Source organism: Pelophylax lessonae, assembly GCF_965119305.1.
Source record: "Pelophylax lessonae genome assembly, chromosome: 7".
Lineage (NCBI taxonomy): Eukaryota > Metazoa > Chordata > Amphibia > Anura > Ranidae > Pelophylax > Pelophylax lessonae.
The window spans coordinates 250,551,907-250,577,464 of record NC_138774.1 but is presented as its reverse complement, the minus strand read 5'-3'; the positions used below and the strand labels follow the sequence as shown (position 1 = coordinate 250,577,464).

The 25,558-nt window shown below is 45.1% G+C and overlaps 1 protein-coding gene across 1 annotated transcript in view; it reads right to left on the bottom strand.

The window, feature by feature from the left end:
- L1CAM (L1 cell adhesion molecule) overlaps positions 1–25,558 on the bottom strand; it is a 1,053,451-nt gene that overhangs the window by 67,764 nt on the left and 960,129 nt on the right. Inside the window, exon 25 of the mRNA XM_082263926.1 lies at positions 16,584–16,656. Coding sequence (XP_082120052.1) covers positions 16,584–16,656 — 73 coding nt within the window. The remainder of the gene's footprint in view (positions 1–16,583; positions 16,657–25,558) is intronic.

Sequence of the window (25,558 nt, the reverse complement as noted above, 5' to 3'; positions counted from 1 at the left end):
GAGCTATAGGTGGAGCTACTGGGTTCTTCCAATATAAAGGAATAAGAGCCTTAGCCGCATTGAGGAGATGAGGTGTAATTGACCTTCTATACCTATGGGGGGGGGAGTGTCGTACCATGAAATAGGACAGACCAAGGGTCAGCTGCAACAGGGAAACCCTGGATAGTTTCTATAAGTGCTAACACCGAGGACCAATAAGTACGCAGGTTCGGTCACGACCACCATATATGAGCATGGGTGGCAGGTTGTCCACAACCCCTCCAGCACAGAGGGGAAGAGGAAGGAAATATTCTATGCAATCTCACCGGGGATAAATGCCATCCTATTAGAAGTTTGTAATTCATCTCTGCTGTTTTAGCAGAGATTGCAGAAGAGTGGCAAAGGGTAAGTATAGAATTAATCATGACATCCGTAAATGGCAGTTGCAAGTCAGTTTCCCAGCGTTGCAAAGAGGGCAACTGTTGGATAGGCTCCATGGCAATAAGCGCCCTATACATTTGGGACAAAGCACCTTTTTGAGGACGATCAGAGGCCAGGAGTTTTTCTACCGGGTTTAATGAGCTCAGCGTACGTAGAGGTTGTGGAAGACTTTTGATGAACTGCCTTAGTTGGTTATATTGCCACAGGTCTCGAAAAGATGATGCAGAGTAACGAGGAAAGTTGGATACAGGGAGTATACCCTGAGAGGAGGAGACATGGTGTAACAAAGTACAGTATTTATAGAATACGGCAGCCAATGTTGGAAAGATAGATCATGCAGGCCCGGGATGAAATAATTATGGCCTAGGAGAGGCATCAAGGGTGAATTATAGTGTAGCTTGAAGCGTTTATGCCATGTGCCCCAGGTATGGAAAACAGAGGTGAATAAGGGAGATGTTCCAGATGCGTAAATTCTACACTTAGGAATCCAAAGTTGACGATACAAAGAATTCTCAGCAAGATCATATTCCAACTGCACCCACAACTTAGTACCTGAGTTATATTTCCAGTCTAGAATCCGGGTCATAATAGATGCTTGTAGATATTTCTCATAATCTGGTACCGCCGGTCCCCCATGCAGCTTGGCACGCATCAAAATATTTCCAGCTATTCGGGGGGCTGATCGGTGCCAGATATAAGACATCACTAGGGAGGATAGCAACTTCACAAAATTCTTTGGAACATTAAAAGGTAACATTTGAAACAAAAACAAACATCCCTGACCTTTGATAGTATCATATCTCTGTCTTTATTGCCCAGGGGCAGAGGTGTTGCTGGGACCCTGTGAGCCCTTTCTACAGAGAACATCAGAGAAAAGGATTCCTTGCCGAATGTAAAAAGCAACTATTGCTCCATAAAGAGTACCAGATTCTTTCCTTCTCCACGCTCTGAAATGCAGATAGCTTGAACAATATTGCACCTTAGCCTTTTTTCCTGATCATCCAGGCGTGCAGTAATATTGGCAATGTTGCCAATGGTGCCAAGTCATCATCTACTGTACTGAGACGCCCTTCCAGGGCCGTTATACGCTCTCAAAGCTTTTGCATATCCTTTCTAAAAAAGGTTATTTCAGCTTTCACCCCCTTTAACACTGTAGTCAGAGAAGTGATAGCAGTGTTACAGGAATTAACAGCCAAGAAATTATCTTTGAGGTTGAGTCCTCTTTAGTTGTTCTGCTGGCATGACAAAGGTTTCTGCTGGGGGAATTAATTTCCCAATGAAGGGAGGCGCCGGCTACATCATCCAAGGGAACGTATCCGACCACATCTGGAGTATTCTGTCCAGTTCTGGTCGCCAGTCCTCAGGAGGGATGTGTTGGAGCTGGAGAGAGTCCAGAGAAGGGCAACTAAACTAATTAGGGGATTGGAGGACCTTAATTATGAGGAGTGTCTGCAATCGCTTGGTTTATTCTCCCTGGAGAAGAGACGCCTGAGAGGGGACATGATAGCAATTTATAAATACCTCAATGGTGATCTCAGCATAGAAAAAAAGCTATTCAGTCGAAAGGATTGCATGAGGACTCGAGGGCATACAATGTGATTAGAGGAGAAGCGTTTTAACCTCAGGCACCTCAGGTTCTTTACTGTTAGGGCTACAGGATTGTGGAATTCTCTACCACAATAGGCAGTTTCTGCAGGAAGTATGGTTGCTTTCAAAAGACTCTTGGACGTACATCTCAATGATCAGAACATTCAGGGGTATGAGAGATGATTACGGCCACACACACCTACACAGGTTGAGCTTGATGGACTATTGTCTTTATTCAAACTCAACTACTATGTAACTATGTATCATCTGCTTTGCACAGGCCCACGTAGTAATCCTCAGGCATGGCAGGAGGAAACATCTTTAGCTGGCGGATGGGCAAAGAACTTTTGTGCCACATTTTTTTACCTCTCTTTTGGACACTGAGGCAGGCAGCCATCTTATCCCACCAAATCCATGGAGGAACAGGTGTCCTTGCTCCATTTGAACATGTTGAAGATTTGCAGATCTAATGATAGCCCTGTATAGTTTAGAATGCATTTGGTGTGTGACTCGTCTCGCTTGGTGAGGTAGGATAGGAGCCCACAGGATAATTGCACAGGTCCCTGGTGAAACGGATGGAGGAAGCGTCTGGCTACATCTATACCCCCATTAAAAGACATTTTAAGATACACTGGTGGCTCCAGAAGTATTAATGGCTTTACATGTCTGTTATATGCAAAAATGAAAAATATCCTGCCTTATCAGCTTTAGATCAATATTTATTAGCTTAATCTGTAACTAGTTACAGATTAAGCTAATAAATACTGATCTAAAGCTGATTGCAAACATTTCAATGAATAGAGTCAGATCAGAAAGGTTTTATATTGGGGGCGTGGCCTGACTGTGATGATGTGAGGACGCATCTTCTGTGAGCTCCCGCTTCCCCGAGCCCTGCTCTTGTCCTGCAGCTGCCCTACCTCTGCTACTCACCCTCCAGCGAAGTGCAGACCTTCCTCCCAGCCACCCAGCGGGGCCCCCCGCTTATTCCACGGATCTCCGGCACATCTTCTCAGCCACGCCGAGAAGCCGACATGAGGCGGGCAAGATGGCGGCGGATCGTGCCTCTCCAAGCACCACGCTGGGCCCGGCTCTCCCTCCGGAACACCACTCCTCCAGGTATCGGGGCACAGCCGCAACCCCTTTCTGCCTTATGCTGCTGTTTCACCCCATTCCACTGACTCAGGGGACCCTGATGGGGACTGAGATTGGAAGGACCATATCAGGGCCTTACCCACTAAGACTGAGATCATTCAATTGATTACTACCACAGTGGAGAACTCTGTCACACAGGTCTTGGAGGGGCTGCGGCCCTGGGCCATAGGGTGGATTCAATTGAAACTGGCCAGGATGATTTATTACACTCTCTCTCAGCTATTCAAGAGACTGCCTTGAAATATGACACAGTTCTGAATAATTTGATGGATCAATTGGATGATTATGAGAACAGGGATAGGCGACAGAACATTCGCATCAGGGGGCTCCCTGAGGCTACCAGAGCCCCTGACTTACTCCCCACAGTCCAAGGCATATTCTGCCAGGTCCTGGGAGACAGGGCACCGGATCATACCGAGATGGATAGGGCACACAGGGCCCTGCTCCCCCTGCCACAGGATGGGGAGCGTCCCAGAGACGTTAAGCTGCACAAATATGCCCTGAAGTAAGCAATTATGAAAGCAGCTAGACCTCTGCCTGTCATTGATTTTGATGGAGCCCAGCTCTCCCTGTTCCCTGATCTCTCCTGCAGAACACTTATGCAACGTCGCTCCTTGCTTCCACTGTTGGACACTCTCCACACCCACCAAGTGGTCTATAGATGGGGATTTCCTTTCCGCCTTTCAGCATCCAGGAATGGCAAGTCTGCGGTCCAGCAAGGATGATCTCCAGCGTTTCTGTGCCATTTTGGATGTTCCGGTGACGGATTTTCATGATTGGAGGCTACAGAGTTCCATTCCCCCTACTGCAGAAGCCTGAACGGTGGCATTAAATTCCCCCTAAATCGGCCAGGACGCGGAGTGGGTCACGCCATGGTTCTACCCAGGCGTCTCAACCCGAATGAATGCCCTGTCCTTTTCTGTGGTTTATACGCTGACTTTTTAGGATTTAGGGTACCCGGGCACCCCCGCATCTACTTGCTGGTGTTTGCACTTAGTTTCATTGTTGTTTACATTGAGGGGGGAGTCCTCTCTCCCCCTGTGGTCCGGGGGTGGGCCCGGATCCTCTTTGGCCCTGGCCCCCTCTCGGATTGCTGCAGGACATGTTATAACTGTTATTAAGGTTCGTCTTTTTCAAGGCGCTTATGCTATATTGGTCTTCATGGTTGCATTGCTCCTCTTCCCGTCCAATCAGTCACAACCCTCCCATAGGCGACCCCAAACGTGTGAAACTCTCACAGGTTTTTTTTTGGTAGCCCTCTTTTTTTTGGCTACTGGGATCATGCTCTTAGCGTGTCCCCCCTTAGCGGAGACGGTTTTTATCTCCTTTTTGGTAGTTTCTTTTTCCTCTTTCTTTTTCAATTTTTCAGATTTTTCTTTTTTCCTCTGTGACCTGGAGGCTCATGGTTTGAAATTGGTGAGCGGAGCAATGCACTCTGGGGGTTTACTTGCTTTCTTGGTTAAGTCATCTGGGGTGTCGTTTATATTTGTCTGATATTCTTTACCTTCAGGAGACGCAATTCTCCGCCTCGTCCACCCCTCGCCTGCCTACCCACATGTACTCTAAATGGTTTCACAGTGTGTCCCCGATATCTAAGGCCAGATGGGTCACCATTGCTATACACAAGAATTGCCTGTTCGTGGTTGCTGAAACCTTATTAGACCGAGAGGGTAGATTCCTTTTTTTGAAGGGCACTATTTATGGACAAGTGTATCCCTTTGCTAATTTATAAGCCCCCAATGCTAGGACGACCTCCTTTCTGTTCTCTACCCTCAACCGACTGAAGGGTTTTCAGGAGGGTATGGTTTTGCTTGGAGGGGACTTCAATGTGGTCCTTGATCCTGTGCTGGATTCCTCCTTGGGTAACTTTTCTCTCTCCTTCAGGACTCAGAGACATCTCTGGAAGTTGTTCCAGGTGCTACACCTGGTGGATTGCTGGCGGGTCTCTAACCCAGGGCCAGAGACTATAGCTATTATTCCAAGGTTCATGATATGTACTCTAGGCTGGATCTTCTTCTGGTTGACCAGTTCCATTTGGACTTTGTTAGTTCCGCTTCTATAGGGTCGATCACCCTCTCTGATCACTCCCCGGTCTCCCTGTCATTTACGCCTCCTGGTGTTCCCCGAGCGACCCGGACATGGCGACTTAATGAGAATCTTTTGGATGATGTTGGGGCTGGTTGCTGAGGAGTAAATAAAAAACCAGAGATGACCAGCACTATGGTATATGGAATAAGAATTATATATATATATATATATATATATATATATACTGTATATATATATATATATATATATAATATGCAGGTGTGAGCAGCCACCAACCTACCCCTGTGAAACAAGGGTACAAATGTGAAAAAAGGAAGAAAAAGGTTGGGAAAGGGCGCTACCTGTTTAAAAGTTGCTGAGGAGGCGCGCTCTTATTTTGAGCTCAACTGCTCGTCAGAAGTGTCACCATCTACATTGTGGGAGGGCCACAAGGCAGTGATCAGAGGGGTCTTGATCTCTCTGGGATCCAGATTGAAGCGGCAACGGCAGCAGGAGATCTTTGATCTCATGGAGAAGATCCATACGCTGGAACTGAAACAAGGACTTGGCCACAGCGGATGCTCAGGAACTAATACTTTCATAAGTGTATTTGTGTCCTGCAACAATATTGCCTCTTTTGCTGCGTTAACTCTGATACACACAGTGCCAAACTCCCTGGCCAATTATTTGAACAACTGGTGTGATAGTCCAGTGGCCCCCCAATACCACATATTGAAGTGGGGTGTTATCTGAGTATACTTTTACAAGTGTATTTGTGTCATGCAACAATATTGCCTCTTTTGCTGTGTTAACTCTGCTACACACAGTGCCAAACTCACTGGCCAATTTTTTAAACAACTGGTGTGATAGACCAGTGCCCCCCCCCCAATACCACATATTGAAGTGGGGTGTTATCTGAGTATACATTTACAAGTGTATTTGTGTCCTGCAACAATATTGCCTCTTTTGCTGTGTTAAATCTGCTACACACAGTGCCAAACTCACTGGCCATTTTTTTGAACAACTGGTGTGATAGACCAGTGGCCCCCCAATACCACATATTGAAGTGGGGTGTTATCTGAGTATACTTTTACAAGTGTATTTGTGTCCTGCAACAATATTGCCTCTTTTTCTGTGTTAACTCTGCTACACACAGTGCCAAACTCACTGGCCAATTTTTTGAACAACTGGCGTGATAGACCAGTGGCCCCCCAATACCACATATTGAAGTGGGGTGTTATTTAACAGTATACTTTTCTAAGAGTGTATTTTAGTCCCCGCAAAAATTTGGCCACTTTTGCTGTGTTAACTGTGCTACACACAGTGACAACAGTTACTGGCCAATTATTTGTAGAACTGGTGTGATAAACCTGTGGCCCCCAATACCACAGATTGAAGCGGGGTGTTATATACCTTTTTCCAGATATACTGTGATTCGCTAGAGACTTTTGTCACAGGGTAATTTAAAAACATGACAGGCAGAGGAAGAGGCAGACACTTACACAGGGGTGGTAGGGGTAGGGCAGGAGCAGTAGGCCGGAGCCAAAGTGTGAAATTTCAGAATGTGCGTTCGATTACATCAAAGGACGCACCAGACTTGGTTGAGTGGCTCACTCAGCCTTCCTCTTCTGCACCCTCCTCATCCTCTCTATCTGAACCCTCTTCACCCTCTGCTGTGTGCACCCCCAAAGACACAACCACAAACACCACCACCACCACCACATACCCTCCGCTTGAGTCACTGGAATTATTTTCCAATCCATCACAAGACATTTGCGATGCGCAGCCATTGTTGGCATCGGATCAGGAAGAGGAGGTAGGAACAGCCGCCACTCAGCAGTCTGACGACAGTACCCAGATCAGCCCAAGGATGTTGGTCCCCGCTGTTGCTGCCTACTCAGAGATCTCGAATGTTAGTGGTGGGGAAGGTGACGTGGATGATGACGTGTCCATGGACGTCACGTGGGTGGCCACAAGAGAGGAAGAGGAGGGGAGTTCAGAGGGAGAGACGGACCGGCAAATAGGGAGGAGAGGCAGGCAGAACTTGCATTGCACAAGAGGTACAAAGCAGACTGCAAATGTATCAGGAGCGAGCCATCAACCATGTACAGTCACATCTGGCGCTCCCAGGATGCCAACACATGGCTCTGCAGTGTGGGCTTTTTTTAATGTGTCCGTTGCTGACAACAGTGTTGCCATCTGCAGCCTTTGCAGTCAACACATAAGTCGCGGTAAGCCCAACACTCACCCAGGGACGACCGCCTTAAGAAGGCACCTGAACTCCCATCACCGAGCCCAGTGGGAGCAACACCATCAGAACCCACAAAGTCACACTCCAGGCTCTCACTGTCCAGCCTCTTCTCCTTCTCCTCACAATTGTCCTCCACTCCACCTTCTATCATCACGTTGTTCTGGAAAAAGGCAGGCTTCTGTGGCCCAAATGTTGGAGTGGAAAAAAATGATGACGCTGGATAACCCTCTTGCCCAACGTTTGACTGCTGGCTTGTTGGAACTGATAGCCCGCCAACTACTGCCATATCAACTGGTGGACTCGGAGGCCTTTCCTAAATTTGTGGCCATTGGAACACCACAATGGAAGGTTCCAGGCAGGAAATATTTCTTGCAGAAGGGCATTCCAGAGCTGTATGGCCATGTTCAGCGGCAAGTGAATATATCTCTGGCACACAGTGTTGGTGCCAAGATACATCTGACCACATGGTCTAGCAAAGACGGGCAGGGAAGGTATATCACTTTTACTGCCCGCTGGGTGAACCTTCTGACGGCCGTCAAGCATGTAACCCGTGGCACCCATGTAGATTTGGTTGTACCGCCACGGATTGCATGCAGGCCTGCCTCCTCTTCTCCTCTTCCTCCTCCTCCATCCTCCCTCTCCTCCTCGGCTGACTCCTCCTTTTCTGCTGCTAGCGTCTCTTCCGCTGCACCGCCCAGGATCCCCAGAACCTATTCCACATGCCAGGTGAGACGTCGCCATGCTGTGCTGCGTCTGTTGTGCCTGGAAGCCAAGAGCCACACTGGTCCTGCACTCCTTTCAGCTTTGCATTCACAGGCAGATCAGTGGCTGACACCGCTGAATTTGACAATTGGTAAAGTGGTGCGCGACAACGGTGCCAATCTGCTGAGTGCGCTGAAACAGGGCAAAATAACACACGTGCCATGCATGGCACACGTCCTGAACTTGGCCATGCAGCGATTCATTGCCAAATACCCTGGGGTCCAGGACGTCTTGCGGCAGGTCAGAAAAATCTTGGGCCATTTCAGAAGATCTTACACAGCCATGGCTCGCCTTGCTGACATTCAGCGGCGACACAACCTGCCCGTCAAGTGTCTTATTTGTGGCTGCCCCACGCGATGGAACTCAACATTGCATATGCTTGATAGGCTGCTCCAGCAGAAACATGCAATTAATGACTACCTGTACGAACTCTGCGGCAGGACAGGTTCTGGGGAGCTTGGGTTTTTTTCACCTCGCCAGTGGCTGCTCATGCACGACGCATGCAGGCTTCTGCGGCCATTCGATGAGATCCCCAAACTGGTCAGTCACGGCCAGGACGCCATCAGTGACATCGTACCTTACGCCTTCTTTCTGGAGCGTGCATTGCGTCGTGTCATTGATCAAGCTGTCGAGGAGCAGGAAGATGAGGAAGTCGCAATGTTGGATGAATTCCTAGTGGGTGCTATGCCATCTGAGACAAGTCAACAGCAGGAGTCTGAAGAGGAGTTATAGGAGGATGGTGCCGGGGGGGGGGGGGATGAGGAGGAGCAAGAAGAGCATGCTTTAAACCTTTCTGGGATCCCTGGTGTTATCCGTGGATGGGGGAAGGAGAACGAGGGCGACATTATCCTGGATGATGAGCTGGAAACAGGCCACTACACCGCTTCCAGTTTGGTGCGAATGGGGGCCTTCAGGCTCCAGTGTTTTAAGGGGGACCCCCGTATGAAAAGCATAAAGGCCAAGGACTAGTACTGGGTGGCAACGTACTTAGACCCCCGGCACAAACAAAAAATGGTGGAAATGTTACCACAATCACAGAGAGCGGTCAGAATGCAGCACTTCCAGGCCTTGCTGCGGGAAATGCTGCATTCTGCTTTTCCGTGCGCTGGCAGAGGAATTTCCAGTCACAGAGAGACAGTTGCGGGTAGCAATCCAACAGCGCCTGCAAGAAGAGGGCGGTTTGAAGATGTGTTGGTCACTTCAGATATGAGATCCTTCTTGCAGCCGACCCATCGACAGCTGTACTCCGGATCCAGCATCAGGGAACGCCTAGACCGACAGGTGTCTGACTACATCAGGTTAACGGCCGATGTGGACGCTCTGAGGAGTGATGAACTCCTGGACTACTGGGTGGGCAGGCTTGACCTCTGGCCAGAGCTTGCACAATTTGCAATGCAAATGTTGGCTTGCCCCCTGTCCAGTGTCCTGTCTGAAAGGACGTTCAGCGGAGCTGGGGGGATCGTGACCGATAAGCGCACTCGCCTAGCTCATGACAGTGTAGACTACCTCACATTTATAAAAATGAATGAGGCATGGATCTCTGAGGAATTCAACACATGTGACCAGTAGACCATGTTTCATTGAAATTCCTCATGCCAGGTCACAAATATCCGCCAGACCGCCATCCACCCACAACAATTCCCGATCCTTGTCTTCGCTAAATACAGCGGCATAAAAGGCATTTCATGTCCATGGAATGCCAAATTTTTGCAGCCTTTAAGGGCCGACAAATATTTTTTATGTGAATGCCTAATGTACCTCCAGCCACAGAATACAACTTTCTTTGCTGTCAGGTAAACCTATGTGGTCTAATTTTTGGGGCCTATACTGGCCAACACTTACTTCTGTATCCTGTGAATGCCTAATGAACCTCCAGCCACAGAATACAACTTTCTTTGCTGTCAGGTAAACCCATGTGGTCTAATTTGTGGGGCCTATACTGACCAACACTTACTTCTGTATCCTGTGAATGCCTAATGAACCTTCAGCCACAGAATACTACGTTCTTAGCTGTCAGGTAAACCCATGTGGTCTAATTTTTGGGGCCTATACTGGCCAACACTTACTTCTGTATCCTGTGAATGCCTAATGAACCTTCAGCCACAGAATACTACGTTCTTAGCTGTCAGGTAAACCCATGTGGGCTCATGTTTGGGGCCAATACTGGCCGACACTTACTTCTGTATCCTGTGAATGCCTAATGTACCTTCAGCCACAGAATACAACGTTCGTAGCTGTCAGGTAAACCCATGTGGTCTAATTTTTGGGGCCTATACTGGCCAACACTTACTTCTTTATCCTGTGAATGCCTAATATACCTCCAGACACCAAATACTACATTCTTAGCTGTCAGGTAAACCCATGTGGTCTAATTTTTGGGGCCTATACTGGCCAACACTTACTTCTGTATCCTGTGAATGCCTAATGAACCTTCAGCCACAGAATACAACGTTCGTAGCTGTCAGGTAAACCCATGTGGTCTAATTTTTGGGGCCTATACTGGCCAACACTTACTTCTTTATCCTGTGAATGCCTAATATACCTCCAGACACCAAATACTACATTCTTAGCTGTCAGGTAAACCCATGTGGGCTAATTTTTGGGGCCTATACTGGCTGACACTTCTGTATCCTGTGATTGCCTAATGAACCTTCAGCCACAGAATACTACATTCTTAGCTGTCAGGTAAACCCATGTGGTCTAATTTTTGGGGCCTATACTGGCCGACACTTACTTCTGTATCCTGTTTATGCCTAATGAAACTTCAGCCACAGAATACTACGTTCTTAGCTGTCAGGTAAACCCATGTGGTCTAATTTTTGGGGCCTATCCTGGCCGACACTTACTTCTTTATCCTGTGAATGCCTAATGTACCTCCAGCCACAAAATACTACGTTCTTTGCTGTCAGTTAAACCCATGTGGGCTAATTTTTGGGGCCAATACTGGCCGACACTTACTTCTGTATCCTGTGAATGCCTAATGTACCTTCAACCACAGAATACAACGTTCTTAGCTGTCAGGTAAACCCATGTGATCTAATTTTTGGGGCCTATACTGGCCAACACTTACTTATTTATTCTGTGAATGCCTAATATACCTCCAGCCACCAAATACTACGTTCTTAGCTGTCAGGTAAACCCAGGTGGGCAAATTTTTGGGGCCTATACTGGCCGACACTTACTTCTATATCCTGTGAATGCCTAATGAACCTTCAGCCACAGAATACTATGTTCTTAGCTGTCTGGTAAACCCATGTGGTCTAATTTTTTGGGCCTATACTAGCCGACACTTACTTCTTTATCCTGTGAATGCCTAATGTACCTCCAGCCACCAAATACTACGCTCTTTGCTGTCAGGTAAACCCATGTGGACTAATTTTTGGGCCCTATACTGGCCGACACTTACTTCTGTATCCTGTGAATGCCTAATGTACCTCCAGCCACCAAATACTACGTGCTTAGCTGTCAGGTAAGCCCATGTTGGCTAATTTTTGGGGCCAATACTGGCCGACACTTACTTCTGTATCCTGTGAATACCTAATGTACCTTCAGCCACAGAATACAACATTCTTAGCTGTCAGGTAAACCCATGTGGGCTAATTTTTGGGGCCTTTCATGGCCGACACTTACTTATTTATCCTGTGAATGCCTAATGTACCTTCAGTCACAGAATACAACATTCTTAGCTGTGAGGTATACCCATGTGGGCTAAGTTTTGGGCCCAAAACTGCCCGACACTTACTTCTGTATCCTGTGAATGCCTAATGTACCTTCAGCCACAGAACACAACATTCTTAGCTGTCAGGTAAACCCATGTGGGCTAATTTTTGGGGCCAATACTGGACGACACTTACTTCTGTATCCTGTGAATGCCTAATGTACCTTCAGCCACAGAATACAACGTTCTTAGCTCAGGTAAATGCATGTGGGCTAATTTTTGGGGCCTGGAATGGCCGACACTTACTTCTTTATCCTGTGAATGCCTAATTTTTCAGACTGGAATTGAAAATCAATGGGTCTGTAAACATTCCTCCAAATTGTGGAATGGATGCGGACCCATTTTACAGATGTGTGAATGGACCCTATATTTATTTGACATTCATTTACCGGCTGCTGTCAGTTCTGGCTGATTTATGAAAAAAAAATATATATATATTTTTGCTGTAAAATAAAAAAAAAAATTTTTAGGGCAACTTTTCCAATTGCAATACTTCTGTTATTACATTGTCCATGTGCTGGGACTATTTGTGCACAGCTAGTAAGTCTTTAGTGGCTGCAAATATGACCTAAAGGTTTTTAAAGTTCGCCTCCCATTAAAGTCAATGGGGCCTGCCGCCAACTCGCGGTTCGCGGACTTTTGAGAAAATTTGCGGCTGACGTTCGCGAACCGCCCCGGCCGATGTTCGTCCATCACTAATGAGCAGAAAACACAGCAATCATGAAGATGCCCATCAAGAATTAACCACCAATGTAGAGTTACAAATACAATGCATGGTTTCACAAGAGTAGGCATTGGCAAAGTGAGCACTTAAAATAACTAGATTATATTTTCATGGAATCTAATCAGAAATCAGCCATGTACATTGACATTCTCTAAAAGATAATATTGATTAACAGACATCAAACTGAATAATGCCATCATTCATAATCTATCATATGAACTGAAATGAAACAATGCATAACGATGACAAATGTCATGCTGCTCTCTTATCAAAATAATGTGGCAAGTTTTAATTATACTAGGGGTGTGCTAGCAGTGACTATCACAAACAGTGTCGTATATGGCATTTTCATTTTATTTATTCCGTACATTAACTTGGTAAATGTATTTAGTATTATGAAAAGATAACTTGTAGCATTCACAGTTTGAGATGGGACATCAAAGCTACTGCATTTGAAAACTGTAATATTGCCAGTCAGTGGCCAGCTTTGATTTCCTTAGCAAACAGAAGCATTCATGGCAATGATTTAGAACAGAGATCTTTTTTCTCAGAGCCACTTTAATAGGTGTTCACTGGATGAGGAAGTTCTTATACCATGGAAGAATGTATTATGTTAGTTTTGCTAATTAAACAAACAATTTCAATTGATTTGGCATTATTTCTTCCTAATAACATTTCATTTAAAAAGAGTATATAGGTATTTTCACCTATCAGATATTCACCTATCACATAGAATATTGTTTACTGTACATGTGGTTTCTGCCTGGTAAAACCACATTGAAAATCACATTGCAAAATGAAGCTTGTTAAAATAACTTTATCTCTGATAAATACATCACATATCTATTTGTAAATGCTACAAATATAAGCCTATCCACCTTACAAACCTGATATCTGAATTGGCAGATGTTGTTGGATCTAAGCAGTCACTTGCTTCTGTTATTTCTAAGGCTACTTTTTTAAAAAGTAGATTTGAGGGACATTGAAAATTGCAGCCACTATTTTTTTTTTCTAATGAAGAAACATGCTGTCTATGATGGGAATACCACAAAGGCTGGTGTGCAGAACCCCAATGTATATTTTAAACATTTACTTTGTTGTCACTTTTGAAAAACAAAGTAAAGGCACCAGTGGGTATACAGCTGAATAAGTTAACACTCAAAGTGCATCAGTGCATCCCCTATTTGCCTCACATAAAAAAAAAAAAAATTTACCACATGAGAGCAGCTTACCTCTCCAGAGATCTGATGGGCAGCATTAATAAAAGAGTGGAGAATGAATGCATAAGGACAAGCATACCAATCACACCATGAACATAGTGTATATGGGCATTACACCCACAGCTACTTGCGGACAAATAAATTACATCATACTGATTGTTTTTACAATACATATACTTCTTTAAAGGTTTAATTTCTTTTTATACAGTAATCCCCCGCTCCATCGCGGTTCAGTTTTTGCGGTCCCGGTAATTCGCGGATTTTTTTGTAATGTTATTTTACTATATAAATCATTAAAAAATGAAATATTTTTGTGTTTTTTATAGCTCTTGCTATGTCTCTTAGTATCTTTTATGTGTTTAAATGAGTTTCTATTGTTTTAAAAGTGTGTTTAAAGACCTTAAAATGCTTCTACACGTACAGTGACAGTAAAATAAACATGCCTACAATGCATTTTAATAGGGTTTTTCTATTTCGCGGAATTTCACTTTTCGCGGCTGGGTCCGGAACGTAACCCCCGCAATGGAGGGGGGTTTACTGTATTTCTCTTTATTTTATTTGATTGATAAATGGATTGACTGAAATTTCAAATGGTGAAATGTTTATTTTATCATCTTTTAGCAGACGTTTCAAGGCAATATGTAACATACAACTGGGCAAGAGGAGGGTTCTCTTCTGGTCTCAGCAGGTCTTTTGGCTTTGGCTACAAATAACAATTGCATTATAATATGCACCAGATCACCAAAATGCCTAGTTGAGTTTTTGATTTAGTTTACATCAGTTTTTAGTTCCATTCAGTTCAGAGCAGTTTTTCATCTGTTTACATCTGCCCCTTGGCGTCCTTAACAACCATGAGTCAATAAGATAAGGATAAGTAAGACCTGTTGGATTTTTTTTTTTTGCCATCTGTGTCCTATTGGGGAGATTCTCCTTCACTTTCTTTCCCTTAGCCAAAACAGGAAGTGAGAGGAAATCTCTGCAAATTAAAGCAATAACTTGGGGACCCTCAGGTCGGTGGAAGATTTCCCCTCAGTCATTTTTCCTGGTACAACCCAAATTGTGGGATTTTCTTTTACTTTCACTTTCAATGATAATGCTAAACAGGACAAAAAGGGATAGTGAATCTCCCTAATGGGGTTTCAGACAGCAATAAAAGCTAATAAAGCAATAAACCAAAAGCAATAAAGATGTTCTAAGCCCTCTCCACCCGACCCAAAAAAAAAAGACTTGCCTTTAGTTTTAGTTACACTTAAAATAAATAAATACATAAACTCATGCAGGTGCCCCCCTCCTCCCCCATATTCATCCTGGACCTCAGCCAAACTTGGAAAAAAAATGGTGTGAGCCTCCCCTCTAAATCCATACCAGACCCTTATGTGAGCATGCAGCCTGGCAAGCCAGGAAGGGGGAGGGAATACATGTGTGAAGCTACATGCCCTCAACATGTGGGGAGTATTTTGCTGGGGGGATCCCCCTGGCAAAGAACCTCTTCCCCACAACCCTGGGCCAGTGGTTGTGAGGGTGGGGGATGACTTAGCAGGATCTGGAAGCTTTTTGTAACAAGCCCCCCTCAAGTGAATGATCTTTCAAAAAATTTCAAGTGTAAATAAACACACAACAAAGTTTATAAGTCCTTTGCTAAAAGAAAAAAAAAAGTTAATCCCCTCACCCTACAATCACTGGGTCAGGGTTTTGGAGAAGGCGTGCTTGTCCTCATCAACATGGGGATGAGGTGCTGTTACCGTGTTGACGTAATGCGGCTTGCTATAGCTCGGGGGGGGGGGGGGTTAGAGATCAGGCTGCATGCTCGGATAAGGGTCTGGTATGGATTTTGGTGGGGATCTAAAGCCTTTTTTTTATTTTATTTGTGGCCTATAGGCCCCCCAAAATCCAAACTAGACCTAGAAGGCCCAAAGGAATGCTTTGCTTCCCGTTTCTCATCCATTAATGGACAGATGAAAAACTGAGAGATGAAATGCCCATGTAAAAGGGGCCCAAGGCAAACTTTGCCTTGAGGTTTTTACTTTGTTTAAATGATATTTAAAATGATCTCAAATGCGTGTGTACACTTGCCTTTTTTAAGTTATATAAATATGTGCATTTGCATTATATTGCATTTTGCAATATAGATGGAAAACTCTGTTCTGAAAGACTGGTACATCTCTATTATATTCATCATAATCTTACCTGTCTGCCACAAGGAGGTCTATAATGCTTAATTTCCAGGATAACTAATTTAGTGCGGCACTGAGCACTGTCGTCAGCAGAGGTTTCAGCCAAAGTTAATGAAGACCCTGCTGACATTTGCACTCACAATACAAAGGTGCACCAGGACACATTTTCTAATAAAGTAAAGTTAGGACCACATGACCTGGAATTGAAGCATTGCAGCTACCAGCAATCGCAGACTCTAGATTTCTTTCCCGACAGAATCACTGTAAAGGATCAGATATAGGTGTAGTCAGCTAGGCTGATTGAGGTCATTTCAAACTTATGATTGCTTCTTACAGTATATTCATTGGGTCTTCTGTGGCATGAGCTCCCTAACAAAGTGTAACCTGAACAGAACAATTCCCCAACCGTGGCACAACTAGGTGAGGAAAACCCTCATAAAGTGTCATAGCCCTTCTCTTCTACACAAACTGGAGAAAATGTTTATCTGGAATTCTACTTTCAGAATTTCTATATTTTTAGAATGTAAGGTTTCTCTTATTTTTTTACCTGTATTCCCCAAATGTTTCATCCTTCATTGGTCTTGCTTCAGAATCCACCTGAGTGTCTTCTTTGTCTTTCACTGTTTGGACAGAGTATGTGAGTGTATAGTATACAAAATATTCAAATACATACAAACCAAAAGAATAGCAGTGCTCAACCTTCCTACTAAATAAATCCACTATATTTGTAGAAATAAGAAGACGAAAGCCTACAAAAGTCCCTGTATTAATAGGTGAAGTGTGTGTAATAAAATATTCAATTGACATAAAACATACTGTAAAATCACAAAAGACTGTACAATCAATCTTCAATAATGAATAACTGCTGGTGTTAAGCCTAGCAGGTAGTACCGTAGTACCATCATCTAAACCACAAAACCTACAACTACAAGGCCTCTGTGACAGACCCAGCCAGGAAAGGGGTTTTTGGAGTGCCTGCAGGGTGTCCTCTTGCTTACAGACTATGGGCCCTGGCTTTTAGGAGAACACTACTCTTTGGGAGGTGTGTGCCTTGAAGTGGTCTTGCTTTGGATTCGGGATTGTCTCCCGAAACACAGAGACTCTGGGAATCTAGGCCCAGGATTGATATTCAGGGCCTCTATGCAATGACTGCTTTAAATTGTGATACTCAGAGCAGATGTTAATATCATCAGCTCAAAGTAACCTGATCCTGCAGTCTACTGATATAATCTGTTTAAGGTGTCGTGGTTAGTGACAGACAGAACCCAGCAGGTAGTGCTGTGCAGTGCTGTGTGTACGGAGCGGAGAAGGCGGGAGAACTGTCAGCGGAGTCAGTGTGCGAGGAGAGTGCAGCATGAGAAGAGTGAGAGGAGGCTATTCTGATCGGACCCCCCCTTCCCCCGGACTGTTGAGGCCACGGGAGACCAGGGGACCGGAAGAGGCGGTGGGTGACCGGGTGAATGGCAGGACCAAAGGATCCAGGGATCCAAAGGACAGGCTGACTGAGGGCGGCGGATAAGTGACAATATAGGGTCAGGAGTATGGTAGGAGACATGACAGATAGACTAAGGGAGGAGGATTCACCGTTAGCCTACAAGTGTCAGTTCCAGTGTCAAGTTACAGGGGCGGCTGTGCAGGAGCACAGAGACACAGATTAGGTAAGTAAAGATTGAGACTGTGACTGTGACTAGACTGACTGAGGGTGTAGTGTGAGTACCTGAGTGTGAGTACCTGAGTACCTGAGTGTGAGTGCCTGAGTGCGAGAACCTGAGTGTGAGTGCCTGAGCGTGAGTGCCTGAGCATGAGTACCTGAGTGTGAGTACCTGAGTTCCTGCGTGTGAGTGCCTGGGTGTGAATGCCTGAGTACCTGAGCATGAGTACCTGATTTACCTGAGTGTGGGTACCTGAGTGTGAGTGCCTGAGTGTGAGTACCTGAGTACTTGAGCGTGAGTACCTGAGTGTGAGTACCTGAGTACTTGAGTGTGAGTACCTGAGTACCTGAGCGTGAGTACCTGAGCATGAGTACCTGAGTGCGAGTGCCAGAGTGTGAGTGCCTGATTGTCGTAAAGTACCTGTGTGTGAGTTCCAGAGTGTTGTAAAGTACCTGAGTGTGAGAAATTAGAGTCAGGAAGCTAGAAAACAGCTACACAGGACAGTTAAATTTCAAAATCCCCATTAGATTGGATTAGTAGGTACAATGCCCGGCGGGTGTGGAGATGCGACTCGGTGTACATCTTGTGGCATGTATACGTTCCTCGATCAGGTGATCGAGGGCGAATACAGCTGCACAAAATGTAAGCACGTTGCTTCCCTGGAAGTTCAGGTCCTGAATCTAGGGAAGCAGCTGGCAACAGGAATCTCCATACTGAAGGAGAGCTGGGAACGTACCCATCAGGTGCAGGCAGGGGCCTGCACAGAGGAGGGCGGAGATACAAGGGTGCAGGCATCAGAGCAGAGAGGTTGGGTGACAGTTAGAAAGGGTAGAAGGGAACAAGGCAAGGAGGCCGGTCCTGGGCTGGAGCATCCCAATAAATACGCCCTGTTGCGTGATGTTGGGGACCGGCATTGCTGGAGCAGAGCGACACCCCTAGCTGCCAGGGGATGAACTCCTCCACTGAGGGCGGGAGCAAGGGAAAGGAAAGACAGGTTCTGGTGGTAGGGAACTCAATTATTAGAAGGACAGAGAGGGCAATGTGTCAAAAGGACCATAAGTGCCGAACTGTATGTTGTTTACCGGGTGGTCGGGTTCGGCACATCACGGATCTGGTGAACAGATTATTGGGTGGGGCTGGGGAAGACCCAGTTGTCATGGTACATGTGGGTACCAATGACAAAGTCAGAGGGAGATGGAGAGTCCTTAAAAACGATTTCAGGGACTTAGCAGCTAAATTGAGGAGTAGGACCTCCAAGGTAGTATTTTCAGAAATACTACCTGTACCTCGAGCCACACCAGAGAGGCAGTGGGAGATTAGGGAAGTAAACAAGTGGCCGAGGAGCTGGTGTAGTGAGGAGGGTTTTGGGTTCCTGGAGAACTGGGCCGGCTCTTTAGTAGGGACGGATTGCACCTAAATGGGGAGGGTGCAACCATACTGGGAGAGAAGATGGCCAACAAGTTAGAGGGGCTTTTAAACTAGGTGATGGGGGGGGTACAGATGTAGAACTAGCCAGCAGGGAGCAAGGTTCAGCAGGCACAAATGGGGATATTAGCGGTAGGGTGTTCGGAGTTCCTAAGCCCAAGGTGGGTATGGGGGAAAATTGCAAGAGCAGCCTAAAATCAACATCGAACGAGGATATAGTATGCAACCGGACAAAATTACGAGGTTTGTATACCAATGCTAGAAGCCTGGCCAACAAGATGGGAGAGCTGGTGCTGCTGATGTATGAGGAGGATTTAGATTTTCTGGGAATTTCGGAGACTTGGTTTGACAGCTCTCATGATTGACTGGCGACCATTCAGGGGTATTCCCTTTATCGCAGAGACAGAGAATGTATAAAAGGGGAGGGGTATGTCTGTATATTAAGAACAGTGTACAGGTAAATAGGAGGGACGATATTAATAATGGAGCTAAGGAGGAGGTAGAATCCCTATGGGTAGGCACTATGGGGAAAGTAATATTGGGCGTATGCTATAGGCCCCCAAACCAGAGGCAGGAGGGGGAGGCGGACATCTTTTCACAGATTGGAATGGCAGCAAGGATGGGAAATTTAATTATAATGGGGGACTTTTATTTTCCAGATATAGACTGGGCAGAAGGCATTCATCCAAGGCTCGGCAGTTCCTAAATGTTTTACAGGACAATTTCATGGGTCAGATGGTGAACGAATCGACAAGAAACAATGCGGTACTAGACCTACTGATTACCAACAATACGGACCTGATCATGGATATAGAAATATGGGGCAACTTGGTAAACAGTGACCATAGGTCAATTAGTTTCAGTATTAATCATAGTAATAAGAAACACAAAGGTAATATAAGGACACTCAATTTCAAAAGAGCCAACTTCCCAAAACTGCGTTCTTTGCTAGAAAATATCAAATAGGATAGAACCCTAGGAACAAAGAACATGGAGGAAAAATAGAAGTGCTTTAAGAATATACTAAACAAAGGGATTGGCCAGTGCATTCAAAAGGGGAATAAATTTAAAAGAGCAAAAATAAACCCAGGGTGGCTAAACTTCAACATAAAAAGGCATATTAATACCAAAGAAAAGGCATTCAAAAAATACAGGGCTGAGGGGTCAAGTACCGTATATAAATAGTAAGAAAGCGAGAACAGAACACATTGGCCCCATAAAAGACGATGAAGGGACTCTGGCCACAGAGGACAGAGAGAAGGCGAAAGTGCTAAATAATTTCTTCTCTTCAGTCTTCACAAAATAATTGGGGGGCTACACTAACCCAGCTTGTAATGCTAAATTAAATAATACACCTCAGGAAATACCCCCATGGTTAACAGAAGATAGACTTAGAACTAAATTAGAGAAACTCAACATTAATAAATCACTGGGACCGGATGGCTTGCACCTGAGGGTTCTTTAAGAACTCAGCCAGGTGATAGCCAGACTGTTATTCTTGATCTTTACGGATAGTCTACAGACGGGAATGGTGCCAACTGATTGGAAAAAAGCCAACGTGGTACCAATATTTAAAAAAGGGCCGAGATATATCCCGGGTAACTATAGACCTGTTAGCCTAACATCGGTAGTCTGCAAGATTTTGGAGGGGATGTTAAGGGACTATATACAAGACTTTAGTAATGAAAACGGTATTATTAGTAGTAATCAGCATGGATTCATGAAAAATCGTTCTTGCCAGACCAATCTATTAACCTTCTACGATGAAGTGAGTTGCTATCTAGATAAAGGAAGGCATGTGGATGTGGTGTGTCTGGACTTTGCAAAGGCATTTGACACAGTTCCCCACAAACACCTGGATAGAGAACTGGCTCCAGGGGAGAGTCCATAGGGTGGTGATAAATGGGGAGTACTGGGCGGGTGTGGGAAGTGCGGTCCCCCAAGGATCTGTCCTGGGACCAATCCTGTTTAATTTATTCATAAATGATCTAGAGGAGGGGATATCTAGCACAATCTCGGTATTTGTGGATGATACTAAACTAAGTAGGACAATAACTTCTATGCAGGATGTGGAAACCTTACATGCAGACCTGAACAAAATAATGGGGTGGGCATGTACATGGCAGATGAGGTTTCATGTTGCAAAATGTAAGGTAATGCACTTGGGTGTCAGAAGCACGAACACAAGCTACTCACTAGGGGGGGAACCTCTGGTGGAATCTAAGATGGAAAAGGACCTGGGGGTCCTAGTGGACAACAGGCTTGGCAGTGGCATGCAATGCCAAGCCACTGCAAGCAAAGCCAACAGAATACTGGCATGTATAAAAAAGGGGATTCACTCCAGAAATAAAGAGATTATTCTCCCACTTTACAAGACTCTGGTCCGGCCACATCTGGAGTATGCCATCCAGCAGTTCTGGGCACCGGTCCTGAGAAAAGATGTGCTGGAACTGGAGAGAGTCCAGAGAAGGGCAACAAAACTAATTAGGGGAATGGGGGATCTAAGCTATGAGGAAAGACTACAAGCATTGAACTTATTCTCTCTGGAGAAGAGATGCTTGAGAGGGAATATGATATCAATGTACAAATACTGTACTGGTGACCCTAGCGTAAGGAACAAACTTTTTAGAGAAAGGGAATACAATAAGACACGTGGCCACTCACTAAAACTAGAGGAAAAATTGTTTAACCTCAAAATACGTAGGGGGTTCTTTACTATCAGAGCAGTCGGGATGTGGAATTCTCTTCCACAAGCAGTGGTATCAGCGGGGAGCATCGGTATTTTAAAAAAATTATTAGACGGGCACCTTAAAGACCACAACATACAGGGGTATACAATGTACGGTTAAAATCAAATAAACACACAAACACATCATAGGTTGAAATGGATGGACTGATGTCTTTTTTCAACCTCACTAACTATGTAACTATGTCTTTCTCCCATTGTTAGGTAAGTCACCTATTGCTTCTGTCTGTCTGCTCAGCTCTGTGTTTATACTTATGATAATGTAAAATGTACTTTATTGTAGACTTGTTACAGGATGGTATGGTCATCCCAGGACTAATCAAGACTAGTTGTTTAATTAGCTTACTGTTAATAGTTTATGTTGGCTGGTTCTTAGTTATGTTAATTATATTCCTGTTTACAGTTTGTATTGTATACAATAACGTGATCAGGCCCTACCTGGTCCTGTGAGCTACATACATTTTGTGTGAGTTTTCAATAAATAAAGTTCCAGTTTGTATCTAAGCTATTGTTGGCTAATCTTGGATGGTCAGCTATAATATCTGGCTCTTATGTCCAGACTGGAGGAAGCTATAGATCTTAATCGAAGTACCCAAGCTGGGGGCTAGATGGTTCCATCACAGCATTCTACGTCATCGATCAGGAAGGAGGGGGGGCTCCCAGTAAATGAAAAGATACAATTTAAGATAAATAGTAAAGATCTGTGGGTTAAATATTATGTACAAATGTATCAATGTAGTGATACAGAGCAGGCATAACAGCAGGAACAAGCAACAGGTCTCTTCTGTCAGGTATGTTGGCCACTCTGGAATCGGAGACAGGAACGAGCTGAAAGCCAATCCAAGGATGTTTTGCCTTCCACGGTGATATCCCTGTGATGCATGCACTCATTGCATGGTGCGGCTCCTTCCCTTCTCTGATTCTGGAGTGGCCAGCATACCCTACTAGCATCAGCGGGATTAGGAGAACATTGACATATGAGACCGACTCCTTGCTGGCTGCTTACCTTATCCCCACTCTGCATCAATACAACTTTGTGAGTCCAATTTTATCAAATGTAATACAACTGTACCCGGTTTTCACCTACTTCACTATTGGTCCTGTTTGCGCTCTTCTCTCTTAATCTTCTAAAAAATACATGCTTGTTAAAAATGAAAAATAAAGCCCTAAAAATTCATAGATACAGGATTTATCATTTTTTATCATCCAGACCTAGCTGGATACCACCAGACCACGATATAAACATTTGTTGAACTAGGTTTAGTTTTGTATTATTATAGTTGAAAGTAATGAACCTAAAGCTGAACTCCTGGGAAAAGAAAAAAAAAGTTTCCCTGGCAGTGTTGCTTTACTTCTGCACAGGTTATACTTAGTATACCAGTAAAAGGCTTTTACTTTATTCATTGCTTCTGGAGGCTACATCTTCGCTATGGAACCAGCCCCCACAGGCATTCTGATGTCATTGAGTACAATATATATCTAATAGGCCTGTATTATACGTAAGGACGCCAAGGGATTTCTCAACAAAATAAAGCATGGATGGATGGGGGAATTTGCTTTGAATATTAGAAATAACTTAAAGGATAAGTTCACCTTTGGGAACATGTTACATGTTCCACCCATTTCTAGGGTGGAACATGAAACATGTTCCCAATGCTGCAGCAGCTGCTCGACCCCCCCCCCCCCTCCCTGTGACAACAGTATGGGGAGAACTTCACTGTACTAGTAGTCACTTTTTGAAATTCGCATGGCCATCTGGGGCTCTGCCCAGCTCTGTATGTGAATGAACTACAAGCCCCAACATCCTTTGCAGCTGTCGGCTTGTAGTTCTCAATGAAGTAATTCATTGGTAGTTGATTGATTCTTCCTGTCAGTGTATCTGCTGGTAAAAAAATTGCATTTATTTGTTTAATTTAACAAAGTGAACTTATCCATTAAATAGTGTTTTTGGTTTGTGGTGCTCAGATTCAGTGAAGATCTGCTATAAAATAAACCGCCTCACATCAAAAGTCACTGTGTCTTCTTTAAAAATCTTAGGTTAAATAGTTTCCTCCCAAGTTAGAGTCATCATTTTAAAGATTTGTATATTGCAGTTATATCCCCTCTAGGTCACCTGGAGCTAATGTAGGGAATGAAAATGAAGTGGTACATCTTGGGGGCAATTCCCATCCCCACCGACATCTGTCTTATGTCCGGTAAACGGGAATGAGGAAGCGCACCCCAGGGAATGAGCGACCACAGCAACATCAGAACGGCATCTCGACTGCAAGTATGCCTGGGGGAAAGAGGGTTATTTTCATTGCCTGGAAATCTGGATTAACTGAGAGAAGAATAGAAAAGAGAAGTGCAGCATAGGAAGGAGGGTAGAGGCAGGGGAGGGGGGGGAGAGGAAAAGGAGAAGGGGGGGTAGAGATGGCCGACCAAATGGACCAAGTCCCTTTAGGCAACAAGGTCTCTGTATTCCGCGGAAAACGTGAACTCGTTCCAGTAATGCCATCGCTTGAGGAACCTGTCCCTCGTACCCCGTTCGGTGGCCACAGGGTCTTCCATCTCATTAATATACGCAACTTTACGTAGCCACATAGCCACCGTGGGGGGGCTGGGACTGTTTCTAGAGCAGGGGAATGCAGCTCCTGACCGCTGTAAGCAGGAGCGGCAAGATCGATTTCCAATAGGATGCATTCCGGAACTTGTGGTGACGCAGAAGGAAAAGGGCCAGATCCAGGGTAAGGGTATGAGCTGTAAATTCTTGAGTAATGCGTAGCACCGTCGCCCAAAAAGACTGTAAATGGGTGCAGGACCAAAAGATATGCAGAAGGGAGCCAACCCCCTCCCCACATCTCCAGCAGAGGTCGGAGCAAGAAGGGATTATTTTACGAAGTCTGACCGGGGTATAGTACCATCTAGTAAAGAATTTATTTCCAGCCTCCTGGTACTTAGAGCGGACAGAGGTTTTCTATGCAAAAAAACAAGAGTCGGTCAACTTGGTAATCCGAAAAAGACAAACCTAAGTCATGATCCCAATGAGCGATATAGGAGGGTCGGAATGCGGGCTCAGGGACCGATAACAGGCGATAGAGCAGGGAGATTGCATGAAGCAGTAGAGATTCATCTGCGCAGAGATTTTCGAAAGGGCGTGAGACGTCTGGCAAAGGAAGCTGCCGGCGGAAGAGAATGCAAGAAATGCGCAAGTTGTATCTTCTGCCAGAACGATAGCACATCAAAAGTGCGGTCGGAACATAGCACCTGCCTAGAGACCCACTCCCCCTGACGTATAAAATGGCTAGCTTGGCAGAGGCCCTTGGTTTTCAGAATGCGAAATCCAGGATCATTCATGTCCAGTGAAAAGTCCGGGTTATCGATCACCTGAAGCAGGGGGGACGGCCGGGGAGCAAGCTGGCCCTCCTGGCAAGCCCTCCGACAAATAGACAGAGTGGCACCGATCGTCGGATGTGTTGCCAACATTTTCGGTAGGGGAGATGAACTCCACAAAAGGGACTCCGGAAAGGACTCCCTCGTCGACCGTTCGATTTAAACCCACTGCTTCAGGGGTCCATGCCTGTACCAGTCCAGGACCCTAGCCAGATGACACACTGTATAGTAAAGCACTGCGTCTGGCAAGACCATGCCGCCACTCAACTTGGGCATTCATAAGATCTTCAGTGCCAGGCGGGGGGGCCTCTAATCCAAAGGAATTCC